Source organism: Meriones unguiculatus, assembly GCF_030254825.1.
Source record: "Meriones unguiculatus strain TT.TT164.6M chromosome 13 unlocalized genomic scaffold, Bangor_MerUng_6.1 Chr13_unordered_Scaffold_28, whole genome shotgun sequence".
Classification (NCBI taxonomy): Eukaryota; Metazoa; Chordata; class Mammalia; order Rodentia; family Muridae; genus Meriones; species Meriones unguiculatus.
Genome location: NW_026843644.1, coordinates 3,311,887 through 3,331,914, shown reverse-complemented (window position 1 = coordinate 3,331,914; position 20,028 = coordinate 3,311,887). Strand labels below are relative to the sequence as shown.

At 39.4% G+C, this 20,028-nt stretch overlaps 1 protein-coding gene across 1 annotated transcript; it reads right to left on the bottom strand.

The window, feature by feature from the left end:
• Nucleotides 1-3,190: 3,190 nt before the first annotated feature.
• On the bottom strand, nucleotides 3,191-12,258 carry LOC132650623 (zinc finger protein 431-like). Its single transcript, XM_060375966.1, has 3 exons — nucleotides 12,225-12,258; nucleotides 11,968-12,028; nucleotides 3,191-5,408 (listed from the first exon to the last, which is right to left on the bottom strand). The coding sequence occupies exons 1-3, from the start codon at nucleotides 12,256-12,258 to the stop codon at nucleotides 3,191-3,193; spliced, it is 2,313 nt and encodes a 770-aa protein (XP_060231949.1).
• Nucleotides 12,259-20,028: the final 7,770 nt, after the last annotated feature.

Here is a 20,028-nt window from a genome sequence, read left to right as displayed (position 1 = left end):
TGTCTGGAGAAAACTCTAGAGATGAATGCCTCTCTATCTGGGAAAAAAAAAACTCAGTTTCTGAAAAGTCAGTAACCCATTTCTTGGCATATCTGCGTTTTTCAATTGTTGCTGTGTTAGCTTGTGGTTTTCCTACTAAGATGATTGAGATGGCTAATACATTGGTTTTAAATTGTTAAAAATTCTTATACCTTGTCTGTGTGTGCTCGTTGGCTTTAGCTGTCAATGTTACATAGCTTAGCATGATCTGAGGTAGTACCAACTGGGGGTTCCCCTATGCCCTCTATAACCAATTTTTATTTGAATTAATTTTACAGATTTTAATTAAAATATATTACATCATTTCCCCTATTTTTGTCCTTTCTCCACCCCATTTCAAACTCTTTCCTTCCAATGTCTTAAAAAAGAATGCGTGAATAAGTATGGATCGATGTATATAAACAAAACTTAGTCCATTTATATGGCATGTGTGGGTAAGGGTTTTTGTGCTTAACCCTTTCCATAGGGTATATAAATAAGGAACTCACCACTGCCTGAGGCTAATTCTCCCACTTCCAAGAGTATTCTAATCTTCAATGCCCAAAATAAGTCTAACTCTGAAGTGACCTGACCTGTCTTGGACAGGAAACATTAGCAAGCAAGGGGTGGCAAATTCCTTAGGTAACACATGGTGCTGGCATGGCCTGGATGTTCTGGGGCTGTAGGGAGGACTATGGACATTGGTCTTATCCAATCAGTCTCCGTTTCCATTATGGACCTCCCATTATATCATTGACCTTGAATATTTGCTAGGATGACATTGAAATCTTCAAGTTCCTGCCTCCTCTTTCTGAACACCATGACTATAGGCCTGTGTTACCAAGCCTGGCTTAGGTGGTTTCAACCTCAGTGACTTAGTAGAATGTTGAGATGAGTGTAATGAGTGGTTACACATAAGTATACATACTTATGTCTGTGAGGCACCTGTTCACTCTTTGTTGAATAAGGACAGAACTCGGATTTACTATGATGAGTGATAAAAACTCAATGTTAAAGAAAAAAAATCATTTTTCTTTATAATTATAGGAGAGGATTTTAAACCAAACAATTGTAATTGAACAAAGATTTTTTTTCTCTTAATGGAGTTAAGACAAGAGAGTGTGTCCTTCCTACTATGACCATTTGAACTCAGCGATTCATTCTCAATAAGCCCATTGAAAGAACTGAGTTACTGAGGAAGACCGTGCCCAACTATACTGCAGACACTAAGAAGGCAAGGTAAGCAGATCTAGTATGTATACTAACTTCCAGGTAGGCCTGAGACTCAGAGTGAGACTATTCTTTCAAATGAAAAAACAAACAAACAAAAAAAGAAATCAATGATTGACAATGAAATCATTTTTAATTATTTATTTCTTACAATTTCTTTATTTTGTATCCTGGCTGTATCCCCTTCCATATCCACCCATTCTCACCCACTCCCCATATGCACCATCCCTAGTCCACCGATAAGGGGGTAGGTAAAAAAAAAAAAAAAAAAAAAAAACAAACAATGGTTAAAACACAAATTATTAATGAAACCTGGAAACATATTAACATATTTCTTAATTTTGACCAGTGATGAATATATAAGTTTTCACTTTATCTTTCTTCCTACAAGTGAAATTTGGTAATTGCAGATATGATAATGCATTTAAAAGCAGGCTTATTGCAAACAGTTCTCAGAGGGTTCCCGGTTCTTAAGGAATTGCATTAAAGGTCCACGCAGAAAACATAAATGTGGCCAGAGAGAGGAAGGGAGCAAAAGAAATAGAGAGAGAACACACAGAGATTAAACAGAAAGAGAGAGAAGTAACACAGAAAGAAAGAGTGAGAGAAGAAAAGTATATAGAAGAAAACAAAATATCTAGCTATATGGGGAAGAGCCTCTGGGAGATAGCAAGCCCATTCTACAGGACTGGAAAATTAATGTTAGAGGTTGAGTATGCCAATCGTGTCTTTTAGAAGGTAGGGATTGAGGGATGCTGGGAGAACCTGGAAACCAGATCCCTTTTGTCAAAAAGGCACCTCAGCAGCTTTTCTCAGGTGTGAAGTACAACATATGGTACCTAATTCATCCTTTAGGTTTAACAGGTTTAGACAGCAGGCAAGAGATACACAACTTAGTAATATAACCAAGCCACATATTAAAAACTTTCCATCTGTAAATTCCTCCCCCATGCTCAGCTTATGTCTCTACTGCAAGGTATTCAAAGAATGACATAATGTTATTGAGCAGAAAATACCTCATCTACAGGCATAGGTCTTTTGAACAATGACATTCCAGAGGAAATCAGAATTTCATGGAGTTCATTGATTGACTAGATATTCACCCAAGGGAGATATAGGAATGTTTATTCAGAATATCCTTATTCCTGCTAGGCAGAGAGATTACAGGGATGACAGAGTGGGGACTGAGGAGATTTAAACTCCTATTTGAGACCACAAAGTGGTGGCCAGCTTGGTATTCTGACTGACAAATACACATGTCTGAGAAGACAAAAGAAGAGGGGAAGAACTGGAGAATTGACTCACCATAGCTGAGTAGATACAGAGAATACAGTAGGAGGCAGCTTGTCCTCAGGTTGTCTAAAGCAGGCAACCAGACCTCAATCATCATATTTAGATGGCCAAAGGAGATGGGACAAAGTTGTCTCCCACTCTGTACATATCTGTCATGGCCTCAAACCCCATGAACCTTACACACACACACCAGAAGTGGTTCTTTTTAAGTAACTATCCTTGCTGTTACATTATCTAGAACATTTTATATATTTCCTATAGAATACAGTACTTCAATATGAAATGACAAACGGATAATTAGCAGAAACATACAGAATCATGGAACATCAAATTATATATACATATTCATATCCCATCAAGCTATGTAGTGAGATGCAGTCAATTGCTAATTATACCACATTCATCAGCTTTCTTTTCAGTATCAATCATGCATGAAAGTGAAGCCTATAGAAATGAACAAAGATTATATCATACTAAATACATTCATAAGGTTTTCTCTCTAGTATGATTTTTTTCCTGGCTTTGAAAAAAATTGTGACATGCAAAAGTTTTACTGGTAATATTCAGAGAGTTTCACTCCAGAAGGAATTCTTTCATGCTTTCGGAGATCACAGCAATATTCAAATGCTTTACCACTTTGAGTACATTCCTAGGGTTTCTCTGAAGTATGAATTCTTTTATCCCTCTGGAGACCACTACAACTTGCAAAGGCTGTATCACATTGATTACATTCATAGGGTTTCTCTCCACTATGTGTTCTTTTGTGCACTTGGAGCCTATTGAATTGTGAAAAGGCTTTTCCACACTGATTACATTTGTAGGGTTTCTCTCCAGTATGTGTTCTTTTATGCACATGGAGACCACTGGGTTGTGAAAAGGCTTTAACACAATCATTACATTTGTAATGTTTCTCTCCAGTATGTGTTCTTTTATGCTTTTCGAGACTACTGGGTTGTGAAAAGGCTTTCCCACACTGATTACATTTGTAGGGTTTCTCTCCAGTATGTGTTCTTTTATGCACATGGAGACTACCGGGGTGTGAAAAGTCTTTACCACACTGATTACATTTGTAGGGTTTCTCTCCAGTATGTGTTCTTTTATGCACATGGAGACCACTGCGTTGTGAAAAGGCTTTAACACAATCATTACATTTGTAAGGTTTCTCTCCAGTATGTGTTCTTTTATGCACATGGAGACCACTGGGTTGTGAAAAGGCTTTAACACAATCATTACATTTGTAATGTTTCTCTCCAGTATGTGTTCTTTTATGCTTTTCGAGACTACTGGGTTGTGAAAAGGCTTTCCCACACTGATTACATTTGTAGGGTTTCTCTCCAGTATGTGTTCTTTTATGCACATGGAGACTACTGGGTTGTGAAAAGGCTTTACCACACTGATTACATTTGTAGGGTTTCTCTCCAGTATGTGTTTGTTTGTGCACCTGGAGAATACTAGTGTTTGAAAAGGATTTCCCGCACTGATTACATTTGTAGGGTTTCTCTCCAGTATGTGTTCTTTTATGCACCTGGAAATTACTGTGGTGTGAAAAGGCTTTACCACACTCATTACATTTGTAAGGTTTCTCTCCAGTATGTGTTCTTTTATGCACATGGAGACTACCAGGGTGTGAAAAGTCTTTCCCACACTGATTACATTTGTAGGGTTTCTCTCCAGTATGTGTTCTTTTATGCACATGGAGACCACTGCTTTGTGAAAAGGCTTTACCACAATCATTACATTTGTAAGGTTTCTCTCCAGTATGTGTTCTTTTATGCTTTTCGAGACTATTGGCTTGTGAAAAGGCTTTCCCACACTGATTACATTTGTAGGGTTTCTCTCCAGTATGTGTTCTTTTATGCACATGGAGACTACCGGGGTGTGAAAAGTCTTTACCACACTGATTACATTTGTAGGGTTTCTCTCCAGTATGTGTTCTTTTATGCACATGGAGACCACTGCGTTGTGAAAAGGCTTTCCCACACTGATTACATTTGTAGGGTTTCTCTCCAGTATGTGTTCTTTTGTGCACCTGGAGAATACTAGTGTTTGAAAAGGCTTTCCCGCACTGATTACATTTGTAAGGTTTCTCTCCAGTATGTGTTCTTTTATGGTTTTCGAGACTATTGGGATGTGAAAAGGCTTTCCCACACTGATTACATTTGTAGGGTTTCTCTCCAGTATGTGTTCTTTTATGCACATGGAGACCACTGGGTTGTGAAAAGGCTTTACCACACTGATTACATCCGTAGGGTTTCTCTCCAGTATGTGTTCGTTTGTGCACCTGGAGAATACTAGTGTTTGAAAAGGCTTTCCCACACTGATTACATTTGTAGGGTTTCTCTTCAGTATGTGTTCGTTTATGCACCTGGAGATTACTGTGGTTTGAAAAGGCTTTACCACATTCATTACATTTGTAGCGTTTCTCTCCAGTATGTGTTCTCTTATGCCTTTGGAGACTACTGGGGCATGAAAAGGCATTACTACTTTGGTTAGATTCATAAAGTTTCTCTCTAGTATGTGTTCTTTTATGCATTTGGAGACTACCCTGTTGTGAAAAGGCTTGACAACAATGATTATATTCACAGGACTGCTTTCCAGTATGAGTTCTTTCAGGCTTTCGGAGATCACTGCAACATACAAAGGTTTTATCACTTTGATTACATTGGTATGGTTTCTCTCCTGTTTGTGTTCTTTTATGCATTTGGAGATTTCCATGTTGGGAAAAGACTTTCTCACCCTCATTACATTGATAATGTTTCTCTCCAGCATGTGTTTTTCTATGTATGTGGAGTTCACTATGTCGTGAAAAGCCTTTACCATATTGATTATATTCGCATGGTTTCTCTCCACTCTGATTCCTTTTATGCCTTTGAAGATCAGTGTGATGTGTGAAGGCTTTACCACAATGGTTACTTTCATTGCGCTTCCCATAAGTATGTGTTCTTTCATTCCTGCAAAGATAATTAGGATATGTGTAAGCTTTACCATAATCATTACAATGATGATTTATTTGTTGGTGTAAATTAAGGTTGCAATTTGGCATAACTGTTAAATAAAGTTTCATATTTACATTTTATCCCTTTGTTTACATTCATAGTTTCCCCCTTAATTGTGGGTGTTTTGTACCCTACAAGATACCTTTGATCGCAAGAAACTTTATTACATGCCTCACTCATAGCATCATTTTTCCATAAGTGGTTCATCACATATTTAAAAAGACCTGGAAGAACTCAGCTTTATCACAGTGAATGCATTCATTTAGTTGTAGTCATACTGATTTTGTAAAGTGAACTATCATAAACACAACAATTTCCAGAGGGCCTGTAATCATAGGGATTTTTTTGTAGTGTGATTTCTTTGACTTTATTTTCAATGAGTTTGGGAAACTAATTAAGTAATTAGTTTAATTATTAAAAATCCCCTGCTCAGAATAGACTTTATGAATGTGATACAAGTTCATGATTTATTTGTTATTAATAATGAATGTATGAAAACATGAACAAATATAAATTTATACTATGGTCACTATCATGTGTTCTATTGTACACAAGTACAGTGATGTTTAGAACGCAATAACTTATGATAATATACATCAGGAAAAAGCCCGCTCAGGAAAAGTGAGCTTTGGTGAATCCTTCCCAAAAGTACCTCTACACAGATGTAATGATGGAGACCTACAAGATCATCACTGCTACTAGAGAGACAATGAATAAAATTTAACATTTTATTAATAATTTTTTTATGATTAATGATCAATAAATTAAATATAAACGTGCACCACATTAACAAAGTCTGAATTAAAGAAGAACTACATATCTTCTACTTGTTCTGGGAAAGATAGTTACATTTCTATTTTCCATATCTATATGCTTACATGACTTGTATCAAACTTGACAAAAAATATACTTATTAAAAAAAGGACAACAAGGGATCCAAGATGGTAGCGACCAGCACACATCATATCTGAGAGGCCGAGTATCTGAACTCTGAAATTGGTGAGTGGAGATGCAGCTAAAGCCAGGACATCTACGTTGATGCTTCCTTGGTGAGAAGGGACAAAACATGACCTGAGACCATTTGGATCCATGTCATCCAAGGACTCCTCTGGGGACTGAGAGTAGGAACATTCAATCCCTCTGCAATTACCCTTGGCAGGTCTCCCTTCTCCTTAGCCGAGGCAGCCCACAGTGCCCTGCAGCTTCTAGCTAAGCACACCCTGATTCCTGACTAAGACAGAAGGAGCAGGCCTCCTAAGTCCTCAGTGGCAGTTGCTGGCTATACCAGCCTTCTATGTCCCAGGTCCACAAGCAACTGTATTGGCCCTTCAGGGCCTCCCAGCCAGTGACTGTACCAGCTTCCCAGACCCTAACTGGAGGGCAGCTGGCTGTACAGGCCACCCAGGACTGCAGACCGCTGTAGGGTCTCCACAAGGCTTCCCATCAGACATCTATACCTGCCTCCCACTTCTGCAGCTGTCGCTGGACTCCCCCAGTGGACTGTTTTACCAGCTTCCAAGTTTTGCAGCTGCAGCACCACTGAGCTGATAGAGCTCCTACACCCACATTTGCCCAAGCAGGGACACATCTGGGAGTAGAAAACTGGGGGAAACCCTGTGTTCTCTCATTAGACCAAAGAGCTCTGAGCATGCCTTAAAATGAGTGCCTGCAGAGCCCCAGATCCAGGGTCCCTCTATGCTAGCAACCAGACATCGGATCCCTCCCACCCACATACCCACTGTGGACAACATTGGTATTCTTGGGACAGTGTTCTCAACATGGAAGCCCTGGTTCTGCAGATTTACCAATGGACTCCAGGCAAAAAACTCCTGGAGCCTATGCAGTGGCCTGTAGAATACTGAGATAGTCAGGGAATCTGCACACGTGCATTGTGTCTGCCAACTCTGGCAGCATAAACAACCACACTTGTGCCTGCACTATCCCCAGCAACATATTCTAGGCATTTACACTCTCTAGCACAGTCTCCTTAAAGGCAAACTTCCATGCACACACTTGTTCAAACACATTTGTGCTTCTGTGCTTGTGGATTTTCCAACACACACACTCACACCTGTGGACCTTTCCCATCTTCCTGAAGAATACTCCATATACCAGAGAAAGATGAAAACAGTCTGAACTACAGACTTCAAGAAGAAAAAGTCAAGATTACAGATAAGCAGGTCACCAGTGGTCGGCGTAGGAACACATCCCAAAAAAAATCAGGGCATCATGACTTCACCAGCAACTGCCCCAAATCAGTGGATACTCTAATTCATCAGAAACACAGGAAAATGATTTTGGAGCTATACTTATCCAGTTTTTAGTGACACATAAAGAAATGAACAAATCTCTCAAAGTATAGCCATACAAATGGAGGCAAATAAAGAGGAAATGACCAAAGCTTCTAAGGAAATACAAGCAAACATAGCCAAACAAATAGAGGAACAAGTAGAGGCACAATTAGTGCCATATAAAGAGGAAACCAGCAAAAAACAGAGCCCGTCATAGGAAGACAGGAATCCACATTCAAACAGACGAAGGAAATGGTGCAAGGTGTGAAAACAGAATTAAAACCAATAACAAAAACACAAACAGAGAAACCCCTGGAGCTGGAGAACTTATAGAAAACATCAGGAACCACAAAAGTAAGCATCACCAATAGAATATATGAGATGGAAAGGAGAATCTCAGGTACTTAAGATACACTTGCAGCAACTTAAACTTCTCTCAAAGAAAAAGTAAAATCAGAAAAGTTGAAAACACAATCATTCCAAGAAATCAAGGATACTCTGAGAAGACAAACATTTATATAAAGAACTAAGGAAGTTAAACAGCAAAAAATTAAGTAATCCAATTAAAATTGGTGTACAGAGCTAAACAGAGAATTCTCAATAGAGGAATATCGAATGGCAGAGCAACACTTAAAGAAATGCTCAACCTCATTAGCCATCAGGGAAATGCATGTCAAAACGACCCTAAGATTTCACCTTACACGTATCAGAGTGGCTAAGATAAAAACCTCAAGAGACAACACATGCTGGAGAGGTTGTGGAGAAAGGGGAACCCGCCTCCACTGCTGGTGGGAATGTAAACTTGTACAACCACTCTGGAGAGCAATCTGGCACTTTCTCAGACAACTAGGAATAGCGCTTCCTCAAGATCCAGATATACCACTCCTAGGCACATATTCAAAACAGGCTCAAGTACACAATAAGGACATTTGCTAAACAATGTTGGTAGCAGCCTTATTTGTAATAGCCAGAAGCTGGAAACAGCCCCGATGCCCCTCAGTGGAGGAATGGAAGCACACATGGAGGTAATATAAAATAGACTATTACTCAGCAATAATAAAGAAGGAAAATGTTGCACCCGGTATATACTCACTCATACAGACATATAATATAGGATAAACCTACTAAAATCTATACACCTAAAGATAATAATCCAGAGGGAAGACTCTTCCTAAACTCCTCAATTCCTATCCAGAAAGACAAAGAGGATGGACATCAGAAGAAGGAGAAAAGAGGGAACAAGTCAGGAGCCTGACACAGAGGACCTCTGAAAGACTCTGCCCTGCAGACTATCAATGTAGATGCTGAGACTAATGGGCAACCTTTGGGCACAATGCAGGGAATCTTAGGAAAGAAGTGAGAAACAGTAAGATATGGAGAGGACAGGAACTCCACAAAGAGAGCAACAGAACCAAAAAATCTGAGCACAGGGGTCTTTCCTGAGACTGATAATCCAACCAAGGACTGTGTATGGAGATAACCTAAGACCCTTGCACAGATGTACCCCATGGTAGTTCAGTATTCAAGTGAGTTCCATTGTAATAGGAAGAGAAATGTCTCTGACATGAAGTGATTGGCCTGCTCTTTAATTACCTTCTCCTGATGGGGAAGCATCATTACCAGGCCACAGAAGATGACAATGCAGCCACTCCTTATGAGACCTAATTGACTAGGATCAGAAGGAAGGAAAAGAAGACTTCCCCTATCAGTGGACTTGGGGAGGAGCATGCATGCAGAGGGTGGAGGAAGGAAGGGATTGGGACAGCAGGAGGGAGGGAACTACAGGGGGGATACAAAAGGGAAAAAGTTTAATTAATAAAGAATTATTAATAATTATTAATAAATTATTAATTTATTAATAAAATTATTATAAATATAGAATATAAAATTGTAAATATAATATATAAAATATATAAAATATAAAAATAAAATTATTAATAATTCTTTATTATTGTTAATTATTAATAATTATTATTATTCTTTATTAATTAAAGATTAATTAAAAAAAGAAAAAATCTAAGAATAATAGGAATAGATGGAAAAGAAGATTCCAGGCTCCGAGGTCCTGAAAATGTTTTCCAGAAAATCATGGAAGAAAATGTTCCCAACTTAAAGAAAGAGATGTCCATTACCACAAAAGAGGCCTACTGGACACCAATAGACAAGGCCAGGATAGAAACTCACATCACATCATAGTCAAAATGTAATCTACATATAAACAAAATGAAGGAGAAAAACCACCTGATCATATCCTTAGATGCTGAAAAAGTATTTGACAAAAATCCAACACCCATTCAAATTTAAACTGTTGGAGAGATCAGGGATACAGGCCCATATGTAAGCATAGTGAAGACAATATACAGCAGGCCTAGAGCCAACATCAAACTAAAGGCAGAAAAACTTCAATCAATCCTACTGAAAACAGAGACAAGGCATGACTCTCTCCATATCTCTTCAACACATTACTTGAAGTCCTAGCTACAGCAATAAGACAACCAAAGGAGAGAAGGGGATACAAATAAGAAAGGAAGAGGTCAAAGTATCACTAATCACAGATGATATGATAGTATACATGAGTGACCCCAAAAATTCAACCAGAGAACTCCTTCAGCTGATAAACTTCTTCAACAAAGTGGCTGGATAAAAAAGAAATGCAAAATAATCAATAGCCCTCCTGTATACCAAAGACAAAAGTGTTGAGAAAGAAATTAGTGAAACAACACCCTTTACATTAGCCACAAATAACAAAGTACCTTGGTGTGACTCTAAATAAGCAAGTGAAAGACCTCTTTGAAAAAACTTCAAGTTCCTGAAGAAAGAAATTGAAGAAGATATCTCAAGATGGAAAGATATTCTGTGCTCACGTATCCATAGGATTAACATAGTGAAAATGGCCATCCTGCCAAAAGCAATCAACAGATTGAATGCAATTCCCTTCAAAATAGCAACATAAATCTTGCAGACCTGCAAAGAACAATTCTAAACTACATATGGAAAAAGAAAAAAACCCAAATTGCCCAAACGATCCTGTACAACAACAGTTTGTCTGTAGGTATATCTATCCCTGTTCTCAAGATATACTACACAGCCATAGTAATAAAAACTACATGGTATTGGCATAAGAACAGAATGGTGGATCAATGGAACTGAATAGAAGACTCAGAAAAAAACCCACACACCTACGGTCACTTGATTTTTGACAAAGAATCCAAAAGCATACAATGTAAAAAAGACCAGCACCTTCAACAAATGGTGCTGGTCTAACTGGATATCTACCTGCAGGAAAATGCAAATAGATCCATACTACCCACTCTGCACAAAACTAAAGTCCAAGTATATCAAAGACCTCAACATAAAACCAGACACACTAAATCAGTTAGAAGAAAAAGTAGTAGCAGAAAAGACGACACACTCAGAAAAATATTTGGCAGAATATGATACATGCATCTCTCAGGAGACAAGAATGGAAATGAGCTTCTTAAGGGGTACTACATGGAGAGAGGAGGGAGTTTTACTGGGATAGTAATAGAAAGACAGGTTGGAGAGAGAGAACTGAGGTCAAGATCAGATGAGCCAGAGAATAAAAAAGAGCCTGAAGATTAGAAAATACAGATGGAGTTAGTTTGAGAGTATACAAAGCAATTAGGTGACAGTAGAAAAGACAGATTTAACAAGGAAGCTAGGAGATGAGTTTGAGTCAGAACAGGTGAATTGAATCAGCCATCTATGAGCTCAGAAAGAACAAGATAGGGTGTGTCTATTGAGCAGTAATTCTCAGAGGCCAAAAAACTCCTAGGCCTAAGGTAGGTTGTATGGAACCTAGAATCTGCCCTGCCCAGGCCTAGGGTAGCAGACAGAGGGGCAGTAATCTTTGGAGACCATGATTTGTAGATTGAATAAAAGTCCTTTTTACAGTAATATCTGTTTAGCAAAGGTTTCACTGTCTTCATTCATATCAAAATGCCATGATAACATAAGTAAGATAGCTTACACTGAAGAACATGAGTGTGGGAGAATTTAAAATTCCTTAATACTCTAGAATATTGGATTCTTTACACTATTGCTTTTCTTTAAAACTCCTGGGACACATTGAAATTTTTTCACAGGCATATTTATATCAACATCCATGAGATAATTACCTTCCATATCTTCTAGAACATTGACACTGTTCTTCAATATTATGGTCTTCCCACTTGTAGCCTAAAATATATACCAGAAAGAGTTGATATTTTATTGAAAATTAGGGAAAATTTAACTTTCTCTCTTCAGTGACCTTAGAAACATGATTGATTTATTCTTCCTCATTCCAATTGAAATTACATAAGCGCATCATTGAGAAAAATCAACAAAAGATGTCCACTTTACCTTAATAGTGAAAGAAAATTCACTGTCTTACCTATGGCTGTAAGGTGCGTGTAGGTGTCTATCATCACATCTTTGTAGAGACTCTTCTGGGAAGGATCCAGCAAAGCCCACTCTTCCCGAGTGAAGTACACATTCACATCATCATAGGTGATAGAATTCTAAATTATCCCACATATGTGTATAAGAGAAAGCACAATAGTGGCAACAATGTAAAAGTATACATCATTGACAATTTATTCATATAATTCTGGTTCTTCCCTGACTTATCTCATGACAGAGAAGTTCTGATGTACTCACCTGGTCATTTTAGAAGTAAACTAAATGAGGAGGTATATCTCATTTGGAACCCTTTGAATAGAATTTAGCCTTACAAGAGAAATGTCAATCAACAGACATAAAGTAAGCAAGTCAAGGATAGTGATGAACAGTACAGACTGCAGATCACAGAAATTGTATGCACAATTACTAACTACAATAATTATGGAGAAGCAGGATGTATTGCCTCATGACTTTATTTCCAGTAGTCAGGAAGCAGAGGTATGTGTATTTTATTGTGCTGCAAGCCTGTCTGGCCTCCAAAACAAATTTCATGACATCCAGATGAGGTAGATTTAAGGCCTTTATCTGCTGCAAAAAAAAATCATTCAATTAAGAAAGATACAAAGAACTCCAAGGTATTTCTGAAGTTCCTACAAAGAATTATATATTCAATACTGTTTTGTATCTATCTTCCAGAAACCTGAAGTGTCCCAGTTTAAACTCTGATATTAATGAGAGTTTACTATAAGGGAATGCATGTTCAAACAGGTAGAAATGGACAGATGAAAACATTAGTTCTGGAATAGTTGTCCATTAATGAGCAACATAAGACGGTTGAAGTGGATCAACAATGAAAAGCTCTTGTTGGTCTTGACAATAACTGGCCTCAATTGCCAGTGCTTACATTCAGGCTCACAACTACCCATTACTCCAAATTTTGAACTTCTGAGGCCATCAGCTAACTATTGTGAGGATCAGGTACAGAAAAGGTGCATAGTCACACAAACAGGGAAAATACCTCATTTAAAAACTCAAAACAAACACAAGAGGCAGGAAGAATGTCACATACCTGAAATCCAATAACTCAGAAGTCTCAGGCAGTATTAATGTCATGAATACATGACATCCTGAGACTAAGAATATACTCTCTGGCAAATATTAAAACATAAATGTGGATGTGGATCAGCACAATAACATATGCTAGGCCATGATTGCATGGAGACTAGCTGTATATGGGGGATCTTCCCCAATATCTTTGTTAATTGAAACCCAATTCTAAGAAACTTCCCTAGTGCTCCAAATGAACATATGTGGCTCCTTCCCCTCCATACCATCCCGCAAACATGAACACCCTAGCCAAGCAGGTCATTAAAATAGCAACACTCATCCAACACACTTTCTGAAACTTCAGAGTGCTAACAGAACCCCAAAAACAAAACTCGCACACCTCAATATAGCACGTAGACCTAGAATCGCACCAAACCCAGATGCCTAGACACCATATTAGGAATAGATTTTGAACAGTCAGGCAATATGTCACCACCTGAGCTCAGCTATATTACCAAAGCAGGGACTAACTACCTGAAAATTACAAAACTTTTTACAGAAACATAAAGGAATATATCTTCTCATCATTTCATGAAACATCCTCTATAATTGACCACATACTCAGACACAATGTAAGTCCTTAGAGCAAATTGAAATAACATCCTGTATCCTATCAGACCACCCTGGCTTAAAGCTGGATATATATAGCATCAGAAAGAACACAAAGCTTACAAACTCATGGAAAGTGAATAACTTTCAACCAAGTGAAAAAAAATGGTTTCAAATAGAAATAAAGTGTTAAATTCATAGAAAATAAATACAGATCAGGGAATTCGGACAGCACAAACCATCTCAGCTCTGCCCTTCCATTCTAGAGGCAGACAGAGCCTTAGCCTGGTAAAGTAGTAGTTTAGTAAAATTTTCCACTCTCCCAGGGTACATTTTTCTTTTACAAGTCACAGGGTACTGCATGTACACATTTCATTACCCTCTCAGTGTCCAGTGTAGTCATCTCTACCTCACAGCTGAGAATTCCTGCAGCAACCCTCAGTCTAACACAAACAGTAACAACAACTGAAGCCTAAAGGAGCTTTGAATTTGAAAGAAAGGAGTGGCAAATGGGAGGTGAATGAAAAAATAAAAATTAAGTGACATGACTCTTCCTACGTAAGGCGGGGAGAAAGTTTATTATAGATAGAAAGGCACACCCATAGGCCAGAACGTCTGGGAGAGCCCAAGGTTAACACAGCCTTGAGCCATAGAAGGACAGGGAGGAGAGGAGAGGGGCACGCCAAGAAATGAGACTATGACAGTAAATACATGAAACAGATCAGGTAACCAAATTGGGTAGATAACAGAAAGAAAGGCAGCTGGGTTAAGGGCCCGAGCCCTGGGCTAGAGGGCAGTGTATGCCAGCCATAGCCTGTGAACAGGTAGGGACTCGGCGATGCTGGGAAACCTGGTAGCTAATTCTGCTCTGAACTGTTAAATAGGCAACTCAGCCATTTGTCCCAGGATTTGAGTCTTAACAGTGCCCAGGTCCCCACATTGCAGTCTGGCTCACAGTCCATCCCACTTCTAACACGTGGGACTGAGATAGCTCAGCATTCCTAAGGCCAGGACAAAGGACCTCACAAGCAGCTGATGGCTGCACGTTTCTGTCCAGCACAGGAAGGACAAACGACACCAGCTCCTGCTGCTCAGCCTCCTGCTCCACCACCACGTTGGGGGCGGCAGCCACACACTCACCATGTCGCTGCTTTGGAAGTCGAATGAAATCCCCTCACAGGACCCAGCAGCTGAGCTCAGACCACTGGATGCCAAATACTCCGCAGAGCTCAGCTTCCAAAGCAAACCTGCAACAAACCGCCAGGAAAAACTCTCCCCTTCCTCTGATTACAGGCCTCGCCTGGAAGTCCTGAGCTGAGCTCAAACCACTGCACGCCAAACATTCCACACACCTCAGGTACTGATCTGAACCTGCAACATGGCGCCCGGAAGAACCCTCCCCTTTCGCGCCCGGAAGAACCCGCCCCTTCCTCTGATTCATGGATTTGTCTGGAAGTCCTGATTGGCGAGTGAGTCTTGAGCGACATGAGCACCTCCCCTAGGCTCACAGTGTACTGAAGAGACAAAGCATAGTGCTTCCTCACCCAGGAGGAATGAATGCATGTTGGCTAATTACAAAAGCAGTGAGGACCTAGCTTAGGAAAGAAGCTGACTCGGGAGAAGCCTATGCTCTGCGCAGACACCTTGGATCCATGACTTGAACTTTGGGTCCATATGTGGAGAATCAGGGCCACACCTTTTCCAGATCTGCGGACATTTCTTTGTCAGTAGACTTGTGCCTGTTGTCTAATAGCCTATCCTTCTGTCTTCCAGCACTCAGGAATCACTTTCCCTTCTCCTCCTCCTGAAATCAAGGTGGATAGCTTGATCAACCCATTACTCAACTTGCAGTGGAGTAAACAATCTTCCCACATTTTGAAGGCTGCCCAAAATACTAACAATTTAGAAAGATTTCAGAAAACAAAATGAGATTGTTCTGTGACTTCACTCTGGGTTCTGCTAAACTGCAGCTACTCTTCCCCTGGTAGGTATCAGACAACATTGGGACAAAAGCAGGAAACAGATGATACACAATTTGGAGCAAGCATGTCTTCCTCTGTGAGACTGTGAAAACAAACAAACAAGAAACTGGAAAAACACAGTGGTATTAGCAAAGGATGTGTAGGTGAACCGAACAGATAGACTGAATCTCTCTATGGATGTAGCAACTGGATCTATAAGAATTACCCGCAGTTTTTGGTCTACCTAATCCAACAACCCCTGTCTGCAAATGGAAATTTGAAGAATCCAGTAGCCACTCAGACCATGTAGCTGGATGTCTCAGCTGGTCTTCAGCAGATCCCAGAATGCCAAAGATTAGGCTTTTCTCCCAGTTCCAAAAAATATGACCTTGATAGCCAGAGTTTGAGGAAGCAGAAAACAAGAAAGGGCTATCATTTTCAATGGAGTTCATATGTGTACACTGCTATCAGAATGTGGTTTAGAAGAAAGAGATATCTTTTCACCTCAAATAATACAGATTAATTGCCAGGCAGTGGTGGTACATGCCTTTAATTCCAGCAATCCAGAGACAGAGACAGGCAGATCTCTGTGAATGAAAGGCCCACCAGGTATACAGAGGGAGTTTGAAGACATGCATGGCTACACAGAGAAACCGTCCCTTAAAAAAGCAAAATAAAAAATAAATATGAATAAAACAAAATCAAGATTAAGGAAGGGGTTTCCTACTTCACAATACCCAACTGCTTGGGATTTAGTTAACAGAGTTAGCATAAGTAGTGACCCCTACAACCAACTTGGATGGTCTTATCCAACCTCTACCCAAATTTCTCCTGGGAAACAGTGATCCTCTTTGGGACACTATGATCAGTAACAATCAGGTTTTAAAAGAATCAAGATCAGATCGACTGAATCCTGTTGGCTATGCTACAATTCACACCCCCTAATTATGAATGGATTGGTTTAATTGATATTTTTACCATTGAAGATGATTCCAGCAATGCCGAGGGCACTGTGCTGGGACATAACTGACTCTTTAATCAGTGTCAGGACAAGGAGTTTATTTGCAACAAGTTCCATCATCCAACTGGCATCTATGTAAAATTACCTTGAGTGTTCCATCCTATCAGACCAACACATACTTGAGTCTACCCAGCCAGGGATGGTGGGATTGTGCCACTGGGCTCACTCCTTGCTTTACAGCAGCATTCTGAACAATGCCTAAGATTTTTGTATTCTAGTTCAACTGGTTCCATAGATTATACATCATTCAGAACATAAAATAACTAATGTCCTTTTGAGAACACCAGGAACACTGACTCAGTTCAAATGAGAACCCATGTCCTTTACTCTGGCTCTGATCCTAGATGTGGTCTCTCCTGGGGCAGGAACAGAAGTTGCAGTTTTATTGGGTCAGAGTAAAAGTTGTAATGCTTAAAGGGCTGATATAGACCAAGATATTCAATGCCTGGAAAATTCAATCTCCCAACATGAAAGAAGCGTTGACTCTTTGGCTGAAGTGGTTCCAAAAATAGAAGAGGGTTAGACTTTCTATTTTTACAACAAGGGAGTTCCCCAGATGAGAATCATTTGTGGCTATGTTTGTGGGTGATACAGTGTTTGTGAATTCAGTGGCAAACTCCAGGCACTGATGGTGGAAATTTACCTCAACTTGTGGCCTGGGCTGGTTAAGAAAACTTACAGAGAAATAGACAGTGACCTTGTAAAAGAACGTAGCGACAAACAGAGTCCCACCATAATCTGTGCCTTCAATTGATATCCTAAGTTTCTTTTCTGAGCTCCTTCAATGTGTGGGTCATGCCAGCATCAGCCAAAGAAGCCGATTCATCACCTGTGTCATTTTTATTTATTGGCATTAATGACAGCAACAGAGAATAAAGGTAGAACAAAATTTGTACCCTCAAAATGGCCTTGTTACCGTCAAAAGTCAGAATATCGTTATTTGGACCAATACACAATATGTAAAATATCTAAATATCAAAAGCCATTGCATACTCAACATGGACCTTAATGTTGCTTTCCAGGAAGAACTGAACTGAAAAAAGAGTGGTGAGAGTAATACATGCAATGGAGGTCAAGGTAATGAGGATTCAGTGGAAAATAGTCACCGTGAAAAATTTGGCTACAGGTCTTGTGGTAGTTTGATGATGATGGCCTTATATATGATTATATAATTGAAGTCTTGGGCTCAGTTAATGGAACTGACTGAGGAAAATTAAAAGATATGGCAGCATTGGCTGAGGTGTGTATCTCTCTGCAGTCTAAGTATTCTCAAAGAGAATATTGTAGTAGGGACAAGAAGGTGAGAGAGCTTTTACCTCACAATCTTCTGTCTATTGTCTGAGGTAGTGGGCCAGTAGAGGGCACTGTGCTGGTGGAGTTCATGAAGGTGTGTTTCTGAGAGAGAAAGAAACAGACAGACACAGCGAAAGAGAGAGAGACATACCGAGAGACAGACTGAGAGAGAGAGAGAGAGAGAGAGAGAGAGAGAGAGAAAGAGAGAGAGAGAAAGAGTACTCAGCAGGTCTATGTCTGTGTTGAGCAGGTAGGATGATGTATGTGTTACAGGTATATAAGTGGCCCCAGTCTGTGTGTGAATCTCTCAGTCAGAAGAAAGGGGAGGCTGTGTCCATGGAAGATAGGATTCAGCATTATCTTTTGTGAAGTCCTGAGTTTCTACAATAACACGGAGCCATCTCCTCAGCCCTGAGAAAGCCACATTTTAAAGCTTTGTATGTCTTTCATTTATATGGATGTTTTGCATTCAAGTGTCCATGTGTCATACCTGCAAAAGCCAAAGAGGACATCAGATCCCTTGGGAATGCATTTACAGGATATACTTAGCTAGCTTGGGATTCCTGAAATGGAACCTGTCTCCTATAACAACACCCAGAGCTATTAACTCCTATGCCTTCTATAGCCTCTTTTTAGTAAATTTATATTTACAGATGTTAATTAAAATAAATTACACCAAGTCCCCTTTTCTTGTCCTTTCTCCATCCCATTTCAAATTCTCTCCTTCCAATGTCTTAAAAAAAGGTGTGAATAATTATGGACCTATATATATAAGCTGAATCCATTTCATTGATTGTGTGTGTAAGGTGTGTGTGCTGAACCCTTTCTATAGGATATATAATTAAGGAGCATATCTCTGTCTGTGGCAAATTCCCACACTTGCAGGAGAGTTCGAGTGTTCAATGCCCAACAGGAGCCTGACCAGAAGTGACCTAACCTGTATTGGACAGGAAACATTACCAAGCATTGGTTGGCAAATTGCTTAGATAACATATAATACTGGCATAGCCTTGAAATTCTGGAGCTGTAAGGAGGACTATGCACATTAATCTTAACCAATCAGTCTCTCTTTGTTCTGTGGACCTCCCATTATATTATTGACCTAGGATGTTTCCTTGGATTACTTTGACATCTTGAAGTTCCTGCCTCCTTTTTCTGAACACCCTGACTACAGGCCTGTGTTACCATGCCTGGCTTAGGTGGTTTTAACCTCAGTGATTTAATAGAATCTTGGGATGAGTGTAATACGTAGTTACACTTAACTATATTGAGAACTTATGTCTGTGAGGCTGGTTTTCACTATCTGTTGCATAACGTTAGAACTCCAATCTACTATGATGAGTATTAAAAACTCAATGTTAAAGAAAAACAACAATTTTCTTTAAAATTAAAGGAGAGGATTTCAAGACAATCAATGGCAATTGAAGAACACTTTCTTTCTATTCCTGTAGTTAGGACCAGAGCCTGTTCCCTAGCTACCATGACTATTTGGACTCAGTGACTCATTCTTAATAATCCCATTGAAAGAACTATGTTATCGTGGTAGACAATGCCCAAATATCCTGCAGACACTAGGGAGGCATGGTAAGCAGATCTAGTATGTACACTAAGTTCCAGGTCAGCCTGAGAATCATACTGAGACTACTCATTCAACTGAAAAAAAAAGAGAACAATGTTTGAAAATAAAATTATTTTTAATTATTTATTTATCACAAGTTATTCATTTTGTATCCTGGCTGTATCCCTTTCTATCTCAACCCATTCCCACCCACCCTCCCAATTTCCCAATGTGCACCTTCCCTGTCCTCTGATAATTGGCTAAGGAAAAAAAGAGAACACAATGTTTAAAACACAAATTATTAATG